The 16,935-nt window shown below is 43.6% G+C and overlaps 1 protein-coding gene across 2 annotated transcripts; it reads left to right on the top strand.

The window, feature by feature from the left end:
- The first annotated feature begins 319 nt into the window (after positions 1–319).
- On the top strand, positions 320–15,570 carry LOC110558064 (b(0,+)-type amino acid transporter 1-like). Of its 2 annotated transcripts, none has more exons than XM_060373432.1 (6): positions 320–413; positions 9,129–9,262; positions 9,446–9,575; positions 10,589–10,713; positions 13,880–13,967; positions 14,617–15,570. In XM_060373432.1, exons 2-6 carry the CDS (start codon positions 9,150–9,152, stop codon positions 14,845–14,847), a joined length of 687 nt encoding a protein of 228 aa, XP_060229415.1. In that variant the 5' UTR covers positions 320–413; positions 9,129–9,149; the 3' UTR covers positions 14,848–15,570. The 2 variants fall into 2 exon arrangements, with proteins under 2 accessions (XP_060229415.1, XP_021508466.1); XM_021652791.2 differs by lacking the exon at positions 320–413 and adding an exon at positions 5,251–6,009.
- Positions 15,571–16,935: the final 1,365 nt, after the last annotated feature.

Genomic DNA, 16,935 nt, shown 5'->3' with positions numbered 1-16,935 from the left:
GTTGTTTTTTTCTGGTTTGTGTAGTAGTTCCAGGAATTGAACCCAGGTTCACACATGCTGAGCAGAGGCTTTACTATTGAGCTACTGACCCAGATCGATTCCAGTGTGCTTTTAAAAATTATCACAGTGTTGTACAGCCACTAACAGTAACCAGCGCCGGAAGATTCTTATCATTTTCCTCTAAGGAAACTTCTTTAATCCATGTTGTTTCACTTGGCTTATTCCCAGACACTTTTTACAAACAGAGTCATAATACGATGGAAACTTTTGAGTCTTCCTTTCTGCTTGTTTGATTTTTGTTTTGTTTGTTTGTTTTTTAGACAGGCTCTCTGGCAGTCCAGGCTGTCCTTGAACCAGCTATGTAGCCAAGGATGCCCTTGAACTCCTAACTACACAAGGGTCCAGGATAATGGGTATGTGCCGCCATGCTTGGTACTGGAGCCAGAGACCGGAGATCCACGCTTGCTAGACAATGACTGTCAGCTGTGTTGCATCCTCAGCCTGTGTGTCTGACATTTTTAGGATAATGTCTTCAAAGTCTGTTTATGGAGTTGTATGCATCCATAGCCCAGTCTTTCCACGCATGGGTTACGTTCTACTACACAGATATGCTACATTTCATTTATCCGTTTATCACTTCCTGTGAATCTGAGCTGTTTCCATAGAATAGTGCTGTTATGCCAGGCCAAGTGGTACAGACTTGTCATCAGGTAGTCAGAAACAGGGGGAGTGTCAGTCTGCGGCTATCCTGGGCTACCTATAGGAAGAGCTTATCTCAAACAAAACAAAGTGACAATGACAGAAAGAATAGTGTGCCGGCTGTGAGAATTCATGTGATGTTTTTATGTGTACACTGTTTTCAGTTCTGATGAGCTGAGTTGCCAAACTCTGTCCATTGCACCTGACCTAAAAGCCTGTGTGTTAAAGTCTTGATAGGCAGCTTAGAGTATTTAAAAGCTGCTTGCTATTGAGGGAAGCTAGGGTATCAGGAGTGTGCCTTCAAAAGCATCACTGGACTCTCAGCCCTTCTCATAGGACCAATTATGCTCTTCTATAAACTCTGTTATGAGGTGATGCCTCATCACAGACCCTAAAGCAATGGGCCTACCTGACCACGGAATGAAATCTCTAAATCTGTGTTCATAAAAGGGTAGACCCTTTCTCTTTAGGAGTAGATTTGCCTTCTGTCAGATGTAGGGTTGGTGAAGATCTTTTCCCAATGTGTCCTATTGACAATGTCTTTTGCCTTACAGAAGCTTTTCATTTGCAAGAGGTCCCATTTATTAATTGTTGATCTTAGAACCTGAGCTGTTGGTGTTCTGTTCAGAAAGTTGTCTCCTATGTCCACGAGTTCAAGGCTATTCCCCACTTTCTCTTCTATTAGATTTAGTGCATCTAGTTTTATGTTAAGGTCTTCGATCCACTTGGACTTGAGCTTTGTGCAGAGTGATAGATATGGATGGATTTGCATTCTTTTACATGATTGACAGCCAGTTAGACCAGCACCACTTGTTGAAGATGCTGTCTTTTTTTTGTTTCTTTGTCAAAAATCAGGTCTATAGGTATGTGGGATTATTTCTGGGTCTTTTATTTGGTTCCATTGATCAACTTGTCTGTTTTTATGCCAATACCATGTGGATTTTATTATCATTGCTCTGTAGAACCACTTGAAATCAAGGATGGTGATACCTCCAGAAGTTCTTTTATTAGATGGGATTGTTTTAGCTTTTCTGTTGTTTTTTTTTTTTTCTTTTGTTTTGTTTTGTTTTTCCTATATGAAATCGAGGATTGCTCTTTCAGGATCTGTAAAGAATTGTGTTGAGATTTTGATGGGAATTACATTGAATCTGTAGATTGCTTTTGGTAGGATGGCCATTTTTACTATGTAAATCCTAACAATCCATGAGCATAAGAAAATTTTCCATCTTCTGATATTTTCTTCAATTTCTCTGTCTTCAAAGACTTGAAGTTCTTGTCATACAGGTCTTTCACTTGCTTGATTAGAGTTACACCAATATTATATATTATTTGTGACTATTGTGAAGAGTGTTGTTTCTCTAATTTTTTCCTCAGCCCATTTATCATTTTTATAAAGGAGAGCTACTGATTTTTTTTTTTTTTTAGTTAATTTTGTATCCAGCCACTTTGCTAAAGTTGTTTATCAGCTGTTGGAATTCTCTGGTAGATTTTTGTATGTTTGTTTTTGTTTTTTGAGATAGTGTTTCTGTGTAGCACTGGCTGGCCGGGAACTCACTCTGTAGACCAGGCTGGCCTCAAACTCACAGAGATATGCCTGCCCTGCCTTCCAAATTCTGGGTTCAAAGGTGTATGCCACCACTGCACTGCTCTCTGGTAGAATTTTGGGGGTCACTTATATATACTATCATATCATCTGTCAATAGCAATACTTTGACTTTTTCTTCTCTATTTTTTATCCCCTTGATCTTCTTTAGTTGTCTTATTGCTCTAGCTAGAACATCAAGTACTATATTGAATAGATATGGAGATAGATAGTGGGCAGCCTTGTCTTGTCCCTGATTTTAGTGGAATTTCTTTAAGTTTCTCTGCATTTAATTTGGTGTTGGCAATTAGCTTGCTCTATATTGCCTTTATTGTATTTAGGAGTGCACCTTGTATCCCTGATCTCTCTAACTTTTTAACACGAAGGGTAGTTGGATTCTATCAAAGGCTTTTTCAGCATCTACTGAGATGATCATGAGGTTTTTTTTTTTTTCTTTTAGTTTGTTATGTGGTAGATTACATTGATAGGTTTTTATATGTTGAGCCATCCCTGCATCTCTGGGATGAAGTCTACTTGATCATGGTGGATGTTATGGGTTCATGAATGGCCGCACACCAACTGCTTGAACACCAGACTCAGACTGAAAGAACTTTATTGAACGATGAACAAAAAGTGACCAGTCAGGGACATAGTCTGGGAGCCAGACTGTGACTCCCATTTCTTAGGTAGGCCTTTTATATGAAAACTGTAACCAGGTAACAACCAGGTAACAAGGTGGGAAGCAAGGGGAGGATGGCAGTACATCATTTTTATGAGCTAAATACAAGAAAGATTTTGCTCCGAGTACATTGTATCTAGGTAGCTAGACAAAGCCTCTTGAACTGATTGGTTAGGATTTAGGCTTGGGGAGTTTCCACTTTCCCACTATTCCAGGAGAAAGGAGCATAGCAGGGTATTGTGGTTTTGTTTAAATAGAACATGTATTATTAATTCAAGTAGGACATTCAACAAGTATTGAATTGTAAGTAAAAGGCTATTCAAGTTTCCAGGTAGGCAGAGCCTGAGAACCTGTATTTAATTTCACCTTATGATCAAGATGGAGACTTAAAAGTAAAATGCCTATTGTTCTGCTGAAGATAAAAGCAGATGTTAACAGAGGAGCTACAGTTATGCTAAGAACTAATGTAGGTCTCAGTGGAGGGGCTAGGAAGTTAAAGCAGATTGTAACAGTGAATGATGTTTTTGATATGCTCTTGGATTCAGTTTGTGAGTATTTTTATTGAATATTTTTATATCAATGTTCTTAAGGGAGATTGGTCTGAAATTTTCTTTCTTCACTGAGTCTTTGTACAGTTTAGGCATTAGGATGGCTGTGCCCACATAGAATGAGTTTGGCAATGTTCTTTTGTTTGTATTTTGTGGAATAGTTTGAGGACCACAGCCTGTAAGCCACTTGACTACATCCTTTATCTATGTTTAGGAGGTTATGCTTTCGACATTTGTGAAAGGTAGGAGGGACACTCAGGAGCCATGGCAGTAAAGGTCCTGGTGTCCGTTGAGAGATTTATTGACACATTCATGAGATCCAAGTTGTCCGTGTGGCTAACTTGAGGTAGAAGAGCCTGATGGGAAGACTGTAAGTACCTTTATGCCTACTTTTGGAGTCAACATCTTTACCCACAATTCTGATAATAAGTTCCTTTACCTTCGTATAGCAACACTAGAAAAGGTCCTACTACTCAGTAGTTTTAAAGCAAAAGGGATGATCAATAAAAAAGCTACATATAATATTCTGAAATAAATATTACTTATAGATCAAAGAAATTAGTATTATTAAATATAATTTAATATTAACTATATATTAAATATATATTACATGTATATATCCCTTTCAACTTTTTCTCTTCCTGGTATTAATACCAATCCCTCTTTTTCCCAGTGGAACTAATGAAAGTTATCCATAGAGTAAGAGATATGACCACATTATGAAATGCTTACTTTGTTTCATATACTAGCCAAACTGCTTCAGATTGTCAGTTAATTCTTCAAATAGCTCTAAGGATAGACATTACAAATTGATGGATGAGTAAGATGAAGCTCAAGGTCTCATACAACTTTGAGGCTGTAGATCTGGGATTTGCTATTAGCAGTCTCATCCTAGAACTGTGTACTCTGTCAATTTATGCTTTATTTGGTGTGCAGGTTTACTTATCAATTTTTTTTACACATATGTAGTTTTGGTTGATTGGCTTCCAAAGACCTGGGAAGTCTGAGACATCTTTATGAAGTCTAACAAAAAGCAAGGATTCCAATACAGCCTTAAAGTCAATTGCATAAAGCCTAGTCCAAAGAAGGACCAGGAGGATTGGTGAAGAAGATGCAGGATGGAGCTTGTTCCCTGGCAAGAAGGTAGAACATGGCTAAGAGTACAGGCTCTACATGTGACGGGAAAGTGGAAGGGGGGCTCATAAAAGCAGAAGGGGGTGGGAGAAGGGCAGAAGATGTGAGAAGAAAGAAAAATGCTTGGCTGTCCTGCTGCAGATACACAGTGCTCACCCAGCGCTCATTCCCCATTGTTGCTGTGGAACTGAGCAATGGAAATCTCTTCCTTCCCTCTCTCCCTCCTTCCTCTCCTTTCCCCCCTCTTGCCCTCTCTCTCTTTCATCCTTCCCTCCATCTGTTGGGCTAGGGATGGAACTTGCACGTGCTGAGCAAGCACCCTCTCACTAAGCCATACCTCAGCTGTCAGTAGCGATTTCCACCCTATCTTCTCCTGGACCTTTCTTGGCTAATTCTGACCTGGGGCTCCTAAGGCTGTCTGTACTGAGCTTCGGTGGGACTACTGCTTGCTTGATCAGCTCCTTCCAGATCACACCCAGAATCTTTGCCCTCTGGCTTGGACTCCTTCCACTACTGTAATCATTAACGCCTCCTGGAAACCCACAGACAATAGGTACCAGAGCCTGTTCTTGTCACCAACCAGAGGCAGTATCTGCTGAAGTCTCGAGATGGAGAGAAGTGAGGAGAGAGGTGGCAGTGACAAGCCTGCAAAGCAAGAGCACAGGAGTGGGGAGCCAGGGTTGAGGCTGAAGAGGGAGATTGGTCTGTGGAGTGCGGTGTCCATAACTGCTGGTTCTATGATTGGTTCTGGCATCTTCATGTCACCACAAGGGGTCTTGGTTTACATGGGCAGTGCCGGAGCCAGTCTTATTGTCTGGGCAATCTGTGGCCTCCTGGCCCTGCTGGGTTCCCTGTGCTATGCTGAAATGGGCAGCCTGGTTCCTGAATCTGGGGGAGACTATGCCTACATTTTGCGAACTTTTGGCTCTCTGCCCGCCTTCCTGGTTATCTACATGTTCGTTCTAGTGGGCAGACCAGCTGCCATCACCGCCGTCTCTCTGAGCTTCGCTGAGTATGTGCTGGCTCCCTTCTACCCAGGCTGCTCCTCACTACCCCAGACCCCAGTCAAGATTGTGGCTTTTTCCTGCATCCTGCTTCTGCTGCTGATCAACTTCTGGAGCTCACGGATGTCCACCGTGGTGATGAACGTGTGCACGGCTGCCAAAGTGTTCTCACTGATAGTCATTGTAGTGGGTGGGGTTGTGGTGCTGGCCCAGGGCTACAGTCGCACAGATTTCCTGCTGTCTGCCTTCCACAACACAACAAATCAGGCTGGGCGCATTGGCATGGCTTTCTACCAGGGGCTCTGGTCCTTTGATGGCTGGGCTAATATCAATACAATGGCAGAGGAGCTGAAGAACCCAAAGGTGAGTTGAGAGTGCTGTTGTGTGGGTGAACCTTTTAACCTCTGCAGCTCCAGGAACTGGAGTTCCCACCACTCAAATGGCTGAGACCGTGAAGAGTCTAACAGACTCCCTTGTTGTACTCAAAGGACATGCATGCCAACCCTTCTGCCTTGAGTAGTTTAGGGGATTTTAACTATGGCTTCTAGATAAGGCAGAGTACTTCATAGTGTCAGACCCCATGGTCTCATCTTTCTGGCCCTTGAGATTACCCATCAACATTCCACTTTCTTTTAAGGGAAAACTGAAGTCTGCAAAAGGGAAATTATTTTGAATTCATACTGCTGGCATTCTTATTGATTCTGTTGGCTACCTCCTGGATTGTTCCCTCCAGAACATTGCAGTAGATACTTAAGTCATAGTTTCTGAAGTCTGGGAGCCATTTGAGGACATAGCATACTTTGGCATGGGGAACAGACCAGTCATGCCTGCTCCCCCTACCTTCGAGCCTGGCCTGGATAACCAGAGTGCTAACCAGTCTGCAGGGCTACCTGGGACTCAGTTGTGGCTTTTAGATCTTCAGTTATTAATATGCTGACTCTTTGCCATAAACATATTTTCTGAGATGTTGTTTATTTTCTTTTTTTCCTTGCAAGAGTTTCAGATTCTCACAGAATGGGAACTGCAAGTCTTCTGCTGTCCCCACTGGGCTGGCTAGGGACACTCTGGCTTTCAGAATCTCTGCAAAGGCTCACTGGAGGGGAGCTTGGGAAGGGAATGGCAACTTGGAGACAAAAGTGCAAGAACAGAGGAGGGAGGAGAAGGAGAAACAGATAGAGAGAGTAGAGAGAGATGGAGACAGAGGAGAAAGAAACAGACAAATGAAAGAGATCGAACCACACAGAGATAGAGACAGGGAAGAACAGACAGAGGCAGAGGGAACAGAAAGTCAGAGAGAAGAAACAGAAAAAAGAGTGAGGAAAGACAGAGAGAAAATAGAGACAGAGGAAAGAGATACAGAGATAGATGAGAGAGAATGCATGCTAGGAGTCCTAGGAGTTCATCCTCATTTTTATTTTTATTTTTTTTCTTTGAGACTAGAGTCTCATTGCAGCCCAGGTGGGCCTTGAACTTGTTCTGTGGCTAAAAATGCTCTTGAACTTCTGATCTTCCTATCTCTAACTCCTTAATGGTGAGATTACAGGACCATACCGCCATGCCTGGTGGTTTTAATTCCTTGTTATAATTTCATGTTACTAATTCTCTGCCTATGAAAAGGGACCATCATAAGAACTGCCCTCACTTCCTCATAAGGTTCTGAGGTTTCACTGGTACATTCTTGGTAGATGGCTTGGGAAACTCTCAAGTAAATGGGTAGCATGTACGTAGGGTTGCCTTACAGTAGCAGAGCCCCCTTTCCAATCTAGACTCTAGGTTTTCAACTAGGTTAAAGAAAGAGCAGGGTCCCAAGAAGTTGGCCCCTGAAGCTGAAGACAAGGTCCCATAGTTGCAGTGGTTATCAGCGAAGCTTCTCTAGGAAGGAGCCAAGAGTTAAGATTTTAGGTCCTGTATGTGTTAGTCCCTGTCACTACTGCTCAATGCTGTTGTGGTAGCAGGAAAACTGCCATAGATAAATAAAGGAACACTGCTGTGTTTCAATAAAGCTTTATTGACAAAAATCAGGCCATATGGTCTATGGCAGTAGTTTGATGATCTTTGCTAGAGCTGAGGCTTTTTTTTTTTAAATGTGGATTTCAAAGTAAAATGTAAGCCAGTCATCTGAATGCCAGTATTTAAAATTCTGCCTCATTTTGCTCTAATGGGTAGATAAAGGGTATATTTATTTCAAACTCTCTTCACCTCCACCTAAGAAACTATAGAAACTGTGCCAAAACGTGGTCACCCTTATATGCAGACTCCTTGGGATTTGAATGAAGAATTCAGAGGCCCTCAGAGTGAAATCAGAATACCTCACCTTTCTTGTGGTATATTTTGGCCAGAAACATGTCTATGATACAACCCAGGGCTCTACCATTGCCACAGCTAGGAAAGCTGCCCGAGGAGAGGTCAAATTTTAAAAGTATACTTAGTTTCTTGCCCTCTATACCTGTGAGGTTGGGTCATGCAATGTGCTGAGGGCATCCCAGTGAGGCCTGAGAAGATGAGAGCACCTTGGCTACAGGTAGACTTGTGGGAGCCTAGGCAGAGGCCCCTGGGTGGTAAAGCAGTAGCTACTATAGCCATTCTACGGTTAAGGCAACTTTCCTTTGAACTCGAGAGTCCCAGATTTAAAAGCTGGAGGGGCCTGGGAAGACTCATGTGTCTGTTGCTGCCTCATTTCCTGCATTTTCCCTAGTTTGCAATATAGTTCTCTTGGGAGGGTGATAAGAAAGCAGAACAGGCAAGCAAGTCCTCCTGGGAGAGGAGACTGGAGTCTAGCCACAGCTCTGCAGAAGCAGTATGTGCACGAAGCTGGAGGCCAGAAAGGACAGAGCCTGCCAATGGACAAGGGCACACAGGGAGCAAGGACAGCATCTACACTGGGGCTGGTTGCCAAGAGCTAAACTAGGTCAAGATGACGGCCCCGTTCTCAGTGTCCCTCTCCTTTCCTTTCCCTCTCCACTTTCAGTAATTTCTATGGGCAGAGCTCAGTCCTGACAGAAAGCTTCGGAACTTGTTCTTTCTTTAAGTCTGAGGAGGAGAAGATGTGCTAATCAGAAGTGGGTGTTTCCATGAGGGGCAAATCCTACCTGTTGCAGAGTAGACTAGTGAGATCTTTAGCTTTCTCTCTCTTCTGGTTTCCTCTGCAAGAAATTCTCCTCCACGTCTTCCTCAGTCACTTCCATGCCTCAGAGAGAGCCCAGGTGAAGGCCCTCTTCATCCTGGAAGCTTTGGTGATGCCTCCACCATTCCCTCTGTTATCTCTACTGCCACCTGCCTAGTCCCTCCTGTCATTTCCTGCATACCTGTCTGATTGTGTGCCCCTACAACAGGGGTCACGATCTCATGGGGAGAAAAGCACAGTGCTTCCATTCCCCAGGGCCTGGCACAGTGCCATGTGGATAGCATAGTTCTGAGTTTGTTCTGGAGGCTGAGAAAGACCTCATCGGCTAACATTTGCCCTCTTCTCCCTGACCCTGCAGCAGAACCTGGTGTGGGCAGTGATGATTGCCATCCCCCTGGTCACCATCCTCTATGTCCTGGTCAATATCAGCTACCTGCTGGTTATGTCACCCTCTGAGATTCTCTCCTCTGATGCCATAGCTGTGACCTGGGGGTGAGTGAGTCACGTGGTATGTCCCTTGGACAGTAGACAGACATTTAGGGAATGGGGAAGGATGGTGTGCTATGTGAATTTGAACTTGCCTTTAAATGAATTGTTCTATTTCCAAGGAGGCCTCCTTGACCCTTTCCAAGTTAACTGTTGGAGTTCTTTTCACCAATCCCTCTGTTGTTCTAGGAACCAGGTTCTGGGATCCTGGGCCTGGCTGGTGCCTGTGGCTGTTGCACTTTCGACCTTTGGTACTGTCAATGCGGTGTTCTTCAGCGGCAGCCGAGTGTGCTACGCAGCCGCAAGAGAAGGTCACATGGTAAGAGGCGGCATCTGGGGTCAAGCAAGATGGTGAGGGCTGCAAGAGGGCTCCTAAGACACCTTTCACTTATGCTTTCTCTTGCCTGAGCCTAGCATTTAGCCCAAGGCTGAACTAACCCAATCGGATGTGACCATCTTTTCTTCTGAGGATGGAACAGAGAGCATTCCATGCCTTCCCGACATCTTCCTAGTGTCTTCCAGATTTCAGGACAGTCATGGTCCTGGATTATGTGGATTAGAAGAAGTGAGTGATAAAGTCCTACTGTGTATAGCAAGAGTTCAGAGGCCACAGGGAGGCGGCCCAGAGTACACATAGTGGCCTTTTCCCTCCGAGACTCTTCCCTCCCATGTCAGCTTTGACTGTAACAGTAATATTGAATAGCAGACAACCCCAGATCCCAGTGCCTTACAACAGCATTTAACTGTTGCTCCTAGTGTTACCGTAGCCCTTCTGGTTTCAGCCATTCTTATTTTTGGAACGAGTTTGTTCCTCTTCCAGGGATCTAGGTCTTTGCTTGCTCATGTTTTATTGAGTGAATAAAGCAATCGAGTCCACACGAATGGCTGAAAACGCTATTCCTGACACAAGAGGCAAAGAGAGGGAGAGAATATTTGTCAGATAAAAATCCAGTGTACCCTTTATTCTCCTTAAGAACCACTGAGAATTAAGTGATGCATTCATTGTTAGTTAGCCACACTTGTTGCCTTCTCTCTACATTATGGAACTCTTGCAATTACAGAATATGTCTTGTGCCCTGTTGTTTCCTTAGTCCTAATGTAAATTTCTTGCCTGCCATAGAAATTCAAAGTTTATTTCTTTCAATTCTAGGGTTTTGGAAGTATACAATAAAGATACTAAAAGAAAAAAAAAATCCAGTGTACCTTAGTAACCCGAGGAAGCTATGGTGCTAGTGATCATCCGTTTGGGCACACTGCTGTCTAGAGCATGACAGGGGACAGAGTGCTTACTGTGGCTTTTCTATAGCCTCTCTCTCACGCCATGTTTTGCAGCCCCAAATCATGTCAATGATTCACGTGAATAGACTCACACCAGCCCCAGCACTGATCTTCACCACAGCTGTGGCTTTGGTCCTGGTATTCCCAGGAAGCTTCAGCCTCTTTGTGAACTTCCTGAGGTGAGTGAGATTTTCACAGGCTGGTATCTGTGTCCTAGACCTCTATGTATCTACGTATCCTTACATGTACAAACTTGTACACATATGCACATATAAATGTGTTTTCTGGCTCTCGTAAGCACGTGGGCATGCAAGTGTACCCGTACATGCACACACACATATGCACACACACATATGCACACACACACACAGAGATACATTAGTATACATTAGATACATTAGAGATACTAATGTCTGACAAGAAACAAGTTGCTAGTTCACATCTCAGTGGACCAGGAAGCAGAGAGAGGACGAGAAGCTGAGTGTCATAAATCTCAAGGCCGCTCATCCACCCGGAGACCCGTTTCTTCATTGTACCTCCATCCCCTCCATTCCAGTAATCTCCCAAAACAGCAACTCCAGATGTTTCAAACACATGAGCCCATGGAGCAATATTTTACATCCAAAGAAATCTGTCTGTCTGTCTGCCTGCCTGCCTGTTTATCTTTCTTTCTGCACACACACACACACACACACACACACAGAGAAGTGTATCCATGCCTCTTGAGCTCCATACATATATATATATGTATATATATGTACGTGTGTGTGTGTGTGTGTGTGTGTGTATGAGGCATTTCTGAAAGCCCAGGCTCAAAGACCTCACATCTACACATATTTCAACCATTTCCTCTGTTATGTTTCCAAAATTAAATGTGGCTCTCCTCTCCCTAAATGCAGAAAGACAGATATTCCACCACAAGATAACCTAAGGCTGTGATGTCACTGTCACTTTTTTCATAGTCCTTCATTCTGCAGCTAAGATGATGTTAAAGGACACAGAGGCATTGTGACACTGGGGAGTCGTTGGACATGACGTGGTTTTTCCCTTTGTAGTCCAGGCCTGTGCTCTGGACTCTACCCCATTTAATTCTCCGGAACTCAGCGCAGAATCACAGCAAGCTGTTTCGGCGCAGTGGATGATTTTGCCAAGGGAAGGGGATGTTCTGACTCCCTCTTAATATTTTCCTCAAGACAGAAATCACAGGCTGTTGTGATACCCATTTGTAGTTTTCTAAGCTCGTTTGAAGCGGGTTGATTCTTCAATTACCAGTTGAGCACAGTATCTGGGTATGGACGGAGGTCTAGTAACGTCTCAGGCATCACATGTTCCCTTGCTCTGTTGTCTAATCTAAGATGGGACGTTCAGTGCCTGACGTGACTGTTAAGAACAAGTCACAAATAATGTTGTATTTTCATTTTTTTTCCCCAAAAGAAAGATGGACATCATTATACAGTGATAACAAAATCTAACCCACTGTGGGTCTGGTGGGGGGTGGGGAGTGGGGGTGGGGCAAGAGGTAAGGTGTCTTCAGGTAGAGAATGGGGATGTGTCTAAAATGTCTCAGTACAGAGCAAGTACAGAGCCTGAACTGATCCATTTAGTTAGGACCTAACACTTTACAGTCTTGATCAACTCAAGGGATGGCTTGTTTTGGACCTTGTTTGCCAAGTTAGATAGAATTTGTGTATGTATCCATGTCTATGCAGGCATGTGTGTGTGCGCGTGTGTATACTCATTCATATGTGCGTGTGGAGGACCGGGGACCAAACCTGGGTGTCATTTCTTATATGCCATTCACATTTTTCTATAACAATGTCCTAGTTAGAGTTTCTATTGCTGTGATGAAACACAATGACCAGAAGCAAGTTGGGAAAGAAAGGGTTTACACTTCGACTCTTTTAGTCTGTCACTGAAGGAAGTCAGGACGGGAACTCAAACAGGGCAGGAACCTAGACAGAGAAGCTGATGCAGAGGCCATGGAGGGTGCTGCTTACTGGCTTGCTCCTCATAACTTGCTGAGCCTGCTTTCTTATAGAACCCAGGACCACCAGCCCAGGGATAGAACCATCCAGAATGGGCTGGGCCCTCCCCTATCAATCATTAATTAAGAAAAAGCCCTACAGCCAGATCTCATGGAGGCATTTTCTCAATTGAGGCTCCCTCCTTTCAGCTAACTCTGGCTTGTGTCAAGTTGACATAAAACTAGCCAGCACATATAGTGTCTCACTATGTAGCTCTGGCTGGTCGTGGACATGCTACATAGACCAAGTTGGCCTAGAACTTTCGGCAATATTTCTGCCTTTGCCTCCCAAGTGTAAAACTAGCCAAGTGGACCAGGCTGCCTGGCCACTGAGCCCTAGGCACCCACTTTTATCTGCCTTCACAGTATTGGGGTTGCCCAATAGCACCCTACCTGAATATTCTACATGGGTCCTTTGCACTTGTGTAGCAAGCTCTTTACTGATCTAGCTATGTCTCCAGACACTCAGGTGGAACTTTATTAGAATGGCAGCAGCCACTCAGACCACAGACCTTGGAAAGAACAGAGTCAAGGGTTTATTGGGTGTTTAGCAGCCTACACATAACATCACCAGTCCTAAGGGAAAGATGGGTTGGGAGAAGAACTCTCTTTTCCAGTGAGCTGTCTCTCTCTGGTGAGCAGAGGCCTCTCTGAGATCCCACCATGCTCTCCTTTTTAAAAGATTTTATTTTAGAGCCCAGCATGGTGGCACACACCTGTAATCCCAACACTCAGGGAGGCAGAGGCACGTGGATTGCTGTGAGTTTGAGGCCAGCCTGTTCTACAAAGGGAATCCAGGACAGCCAAGGCTACACAGAGAAACAATTATTCTTTGATAATTTCACATATGTACAAAATACATTCTGGCCCACGACCTTCCTCTTCCCACAAGCTGCACTCCTTCCTTCACCAACTTCCTATCCCAATGTCATGTCTTTTTATTTTGTGACTCACTGGGTCATCCCTAGGCTTTTTTTAAAATTAAGATTTATAGATTTTATTTTATGTGTATAAGTGTTTTGTCTGCATGTATGTTTGTGTGCCACATTTGTGTCTGGTTCCCACAGAGAATAGAAGAGGACATTAGATTTCTTGGAACTGGAGTTAAGGGTGGTTGTGAGCCACCATATGGGTGTTGGGACATGAACCTGTATCTTCTGTGAGAGGAGCAGATGCTCTTAATCACTGAGCCATCTTTATAGCTGTTGGGTGTTCTTCTGAAGAAAACCAAAAGCTCCTCCTTCTCTTTGAATATTTTGTCCCGATCTAGGCAGGTTCCATCAGAGACCGCCTCATTTATACTTTTCATTTTTCCACTGCAGCTTTATGTCCTGGCTCATCTTTGGAACCACCTTTAGCTGTCTCCTGTATTTGCGAATAAAGACAAAGAATCTTCCCCACGCTTACAAGGTAACCTTCAGGACAGCCACTGGGCATTTCTCAATCTAGACTCCTTTAGGAATTATATCTTTGGGCCACTGTCTCCTTCAAGGCCTAGAGCAGTGGTTCTCAACCTTCTTAATGTTGTGGCCCTTTAATACAGTTCCTCATGTTGTGGTGACTCCCATCCATAAAATTATTTTCATTGCTATTTCATAACTGATTTTGCTACTCTTATAAATCATAACAAGAATATTTGATATACAATCCCCAAAGGGGTTGAGACCCACAGGTTGAGAACCCCAGGCCTAGACAAGGAATGTCAGTGGCTGCTAGTGTCATTGTATTTGGTAGGACATTGCACATTTTTGGGGGTGGTAAGGGGTATTGACCATTTTTCCTCTGGAGAACCATGAGGGAGAAAGATGGAACACAAATGCAGAGGCCACATAGCACAGAGAGACCAAGTCTGTGCTCCAGACTCTGCTTCTTAAAGAGCCAGCTTTAGCCCAGTGGGTGGATCCCCTGGCCCAGCCTAGCATTCCAGCAGAACCTGGAGGAGGGGCACTAGTGGCAAGTGGAAATAAATGAAAGGTAGGTTGGTAGGACAGAACTCAGTGACACCCCTCCCTCACCATTCCAGTCTCAGGGTCAAATAACTTCTTTGTGCCCTCTGCAGGTTCCCACCTTCATTCCTGCCTTCATGGTCCTGGTGTCTCTCTGCCTGGTTCTGGCACCCATCATTGACCAGCCCCAAATGGAATTCTTGTACGTCTTCCTGTTCGTGCTCAGTGGCTTCCCAGTGTACTTCCTACTTTTCCACTTCCGGTGTCAACCCAAGTGTATACAAACGGTCACTATGCAACTCCAGCTGCTCCTGGAAGTTGCTCCAACCACTAAAGATAATTGACTGGGTGATCCTATAGGGTGCACTGCTCCCTTCAATGCAGACCCCACTATTCCTACTGGTTCTCTGTAGACTGACGATGCATAATTCTAGTAAGCACTTGTGTTATAGTACAGCTGCTTCCAGGTTTGGGAATATCTACCAGGACACTGTCACATTTCTTTGAAACCTATTCCTTTGACACAGGTACAGCCTTGTTTCACAAAGAAACAGCTAGTTACAGATAGCTATTTAATTGCTATTTGTAGCCTAAATGGGTAGTCCTGAATGAGTTTGTTCTTTGGGTTTCTGTCATTGGAATTCTGTAGTCTTATTTGGCCTCTGATGTTGCTTGAGCTGAAGATGTGCACATCTTGGGATTTAAATGGGGCCATTTGTATCAAATGGGCAGAGAAGTAGAGAAAGCCAGTATGGCAAGAAGGATGAGGACACTATAGGAGAGATATGTTTAAAAAAATGATGTGGCACTGAAGAATGAGGAGGCAGGATCTGAAAGAGTAGTTTTGATCTTTGTCATGTAGTTTAAGTGCCACTTGATATTTTTTGGGATTTATATCCTCCTCCTCCTCTTTTTCTTCTTCCTCCTTCTTCTCTTTCTTCTCCTCCTCTTCCTCTTCTTCCTCCTTCTTTTTCTATTTTTGCAAACCTGGATATAGGCAAGCACTGTAGCATCAAATTTCTTGGGATAACTTATACCATAAAATAAATTTCTCATTTTGCCTCCAATGAGTTTGAGTGGGTACCTACCTGCTTCTGGCAATAAGACAAGATTTGTTTGTGGCAATTATTCTTGTTTGGGGAGACTTCAGTTGTGGTTTGAAGCTCCCTATTTGCTTGAACAGTGCAATAAGCAGTAGATGTACTGCTAGAAAGGTGGGATTATTGGCTTTGAAAAAAAGGAAAGACAGATAAATTTCCAGGAGATGGAGACTGGAGGGATGGCTCAGTGGTTAAGAGCACTGTCTGCTCTTCTAGAGGTCCTGAGTTTGATTCCCAACAAGCACATGGTGGCTCCCAACCATCTAAACTGGGATCTGATGCTATCTTCTGGCATGCAGGTGTACATGCAGAGAGAGAGAGAGCTCATACATATACATATACATATATATATATACATACACATATATAATAACTAAATAAAAATAAATCTTTTTTTAAAAAATCCAGGAAAAAAGACAGAGCTGGAACAGATTTCCTGAGAAAGCTTATAGGTTATAGGACTAAACAGAAATGAGAAGACAGAGAAACCTCACTATCTTGGGAAGAATGTGGGAGATGAAGAATGACAGGTGCTTAGGATGAGAGTATAGCTCCTGCAGACATCTAGGGGTTGAGTGATTGAAAAGAAAGGGGCAGAAAACATTTTTAGTTCCTCCTGAAAAATGGATTTAGGCAACTCATGTATGGTTTTAGGGCACCGTCACACATTTGTTACTTTTCTGTTAGTGTGATAAAATACTATGACCAACACAACTTATAGAACGTGTTTCTTTGGGCTTATGGCTCCACAGGGATCAGAGTCCATCACCACTGTGACAGGAAAGTGTGGCAACAGGCAGATGTGGTGGCTGCAACAGCTGAGAATTCGGATTTTGCACTTCAAACGTGGTAGAGGACACAGTGGAAAGGGTATGAGCCTTTTGAAACCTCAAAGCCTACACACACTTTTTCCAGAAAGGCCACACCTCCCAAACCTACACAAATAGCTTCACCAAGGGTTCGCCCAGTGTTCAAACATCTGAACCTATCAGGGACATTCTCATTCAAACCACTACTTACCCCATACCTTGCTTCACAGTAGACATCAACCAGAAAAGTTCAACAGTTGGATTCAGTTCTGACATAGAGTCTGAGTTTGGTCCAAACTCCTCAGTTTAAGGGTTCAGCTCCTCATGATGACTATCACTTGAGACACCAGTGATTTAAGTCTACAAGCATGACTTTTAAATTGGACATCCCTACAACTTCCCCCTTCAAATACTGAAAGGGTTAGACTAACTTTGTAACCTGTATGTCTTCTAAAACCTATAGTTTTGAGTTTTAGGTTCAGGTTAAGCTAAAGCCTCTTAGTACCTTTCCAGAGAATGAAAA

The sequence above is a fragment of the Meriones unguiculatus genome, chromosome 1, assembly GCF_030254825.1.
Source record: "Meriones unguiculatus strain TT.TT164.6M chromosome 1, Bangor_MerUng_6.1, whole genome shotgun sequence".
NCBI classification, from domain to species: domain Eukaryota; kingdom Metazoa; phylum Chordata; class Mammalia; order Rodentia; family Muridae; genus Meriones; species Meriones unguiculatus.
Note: the sequence above shows the minus strand (reverse complement) of the source record. Positions and strands in the feature narration are given on the sequence as shown.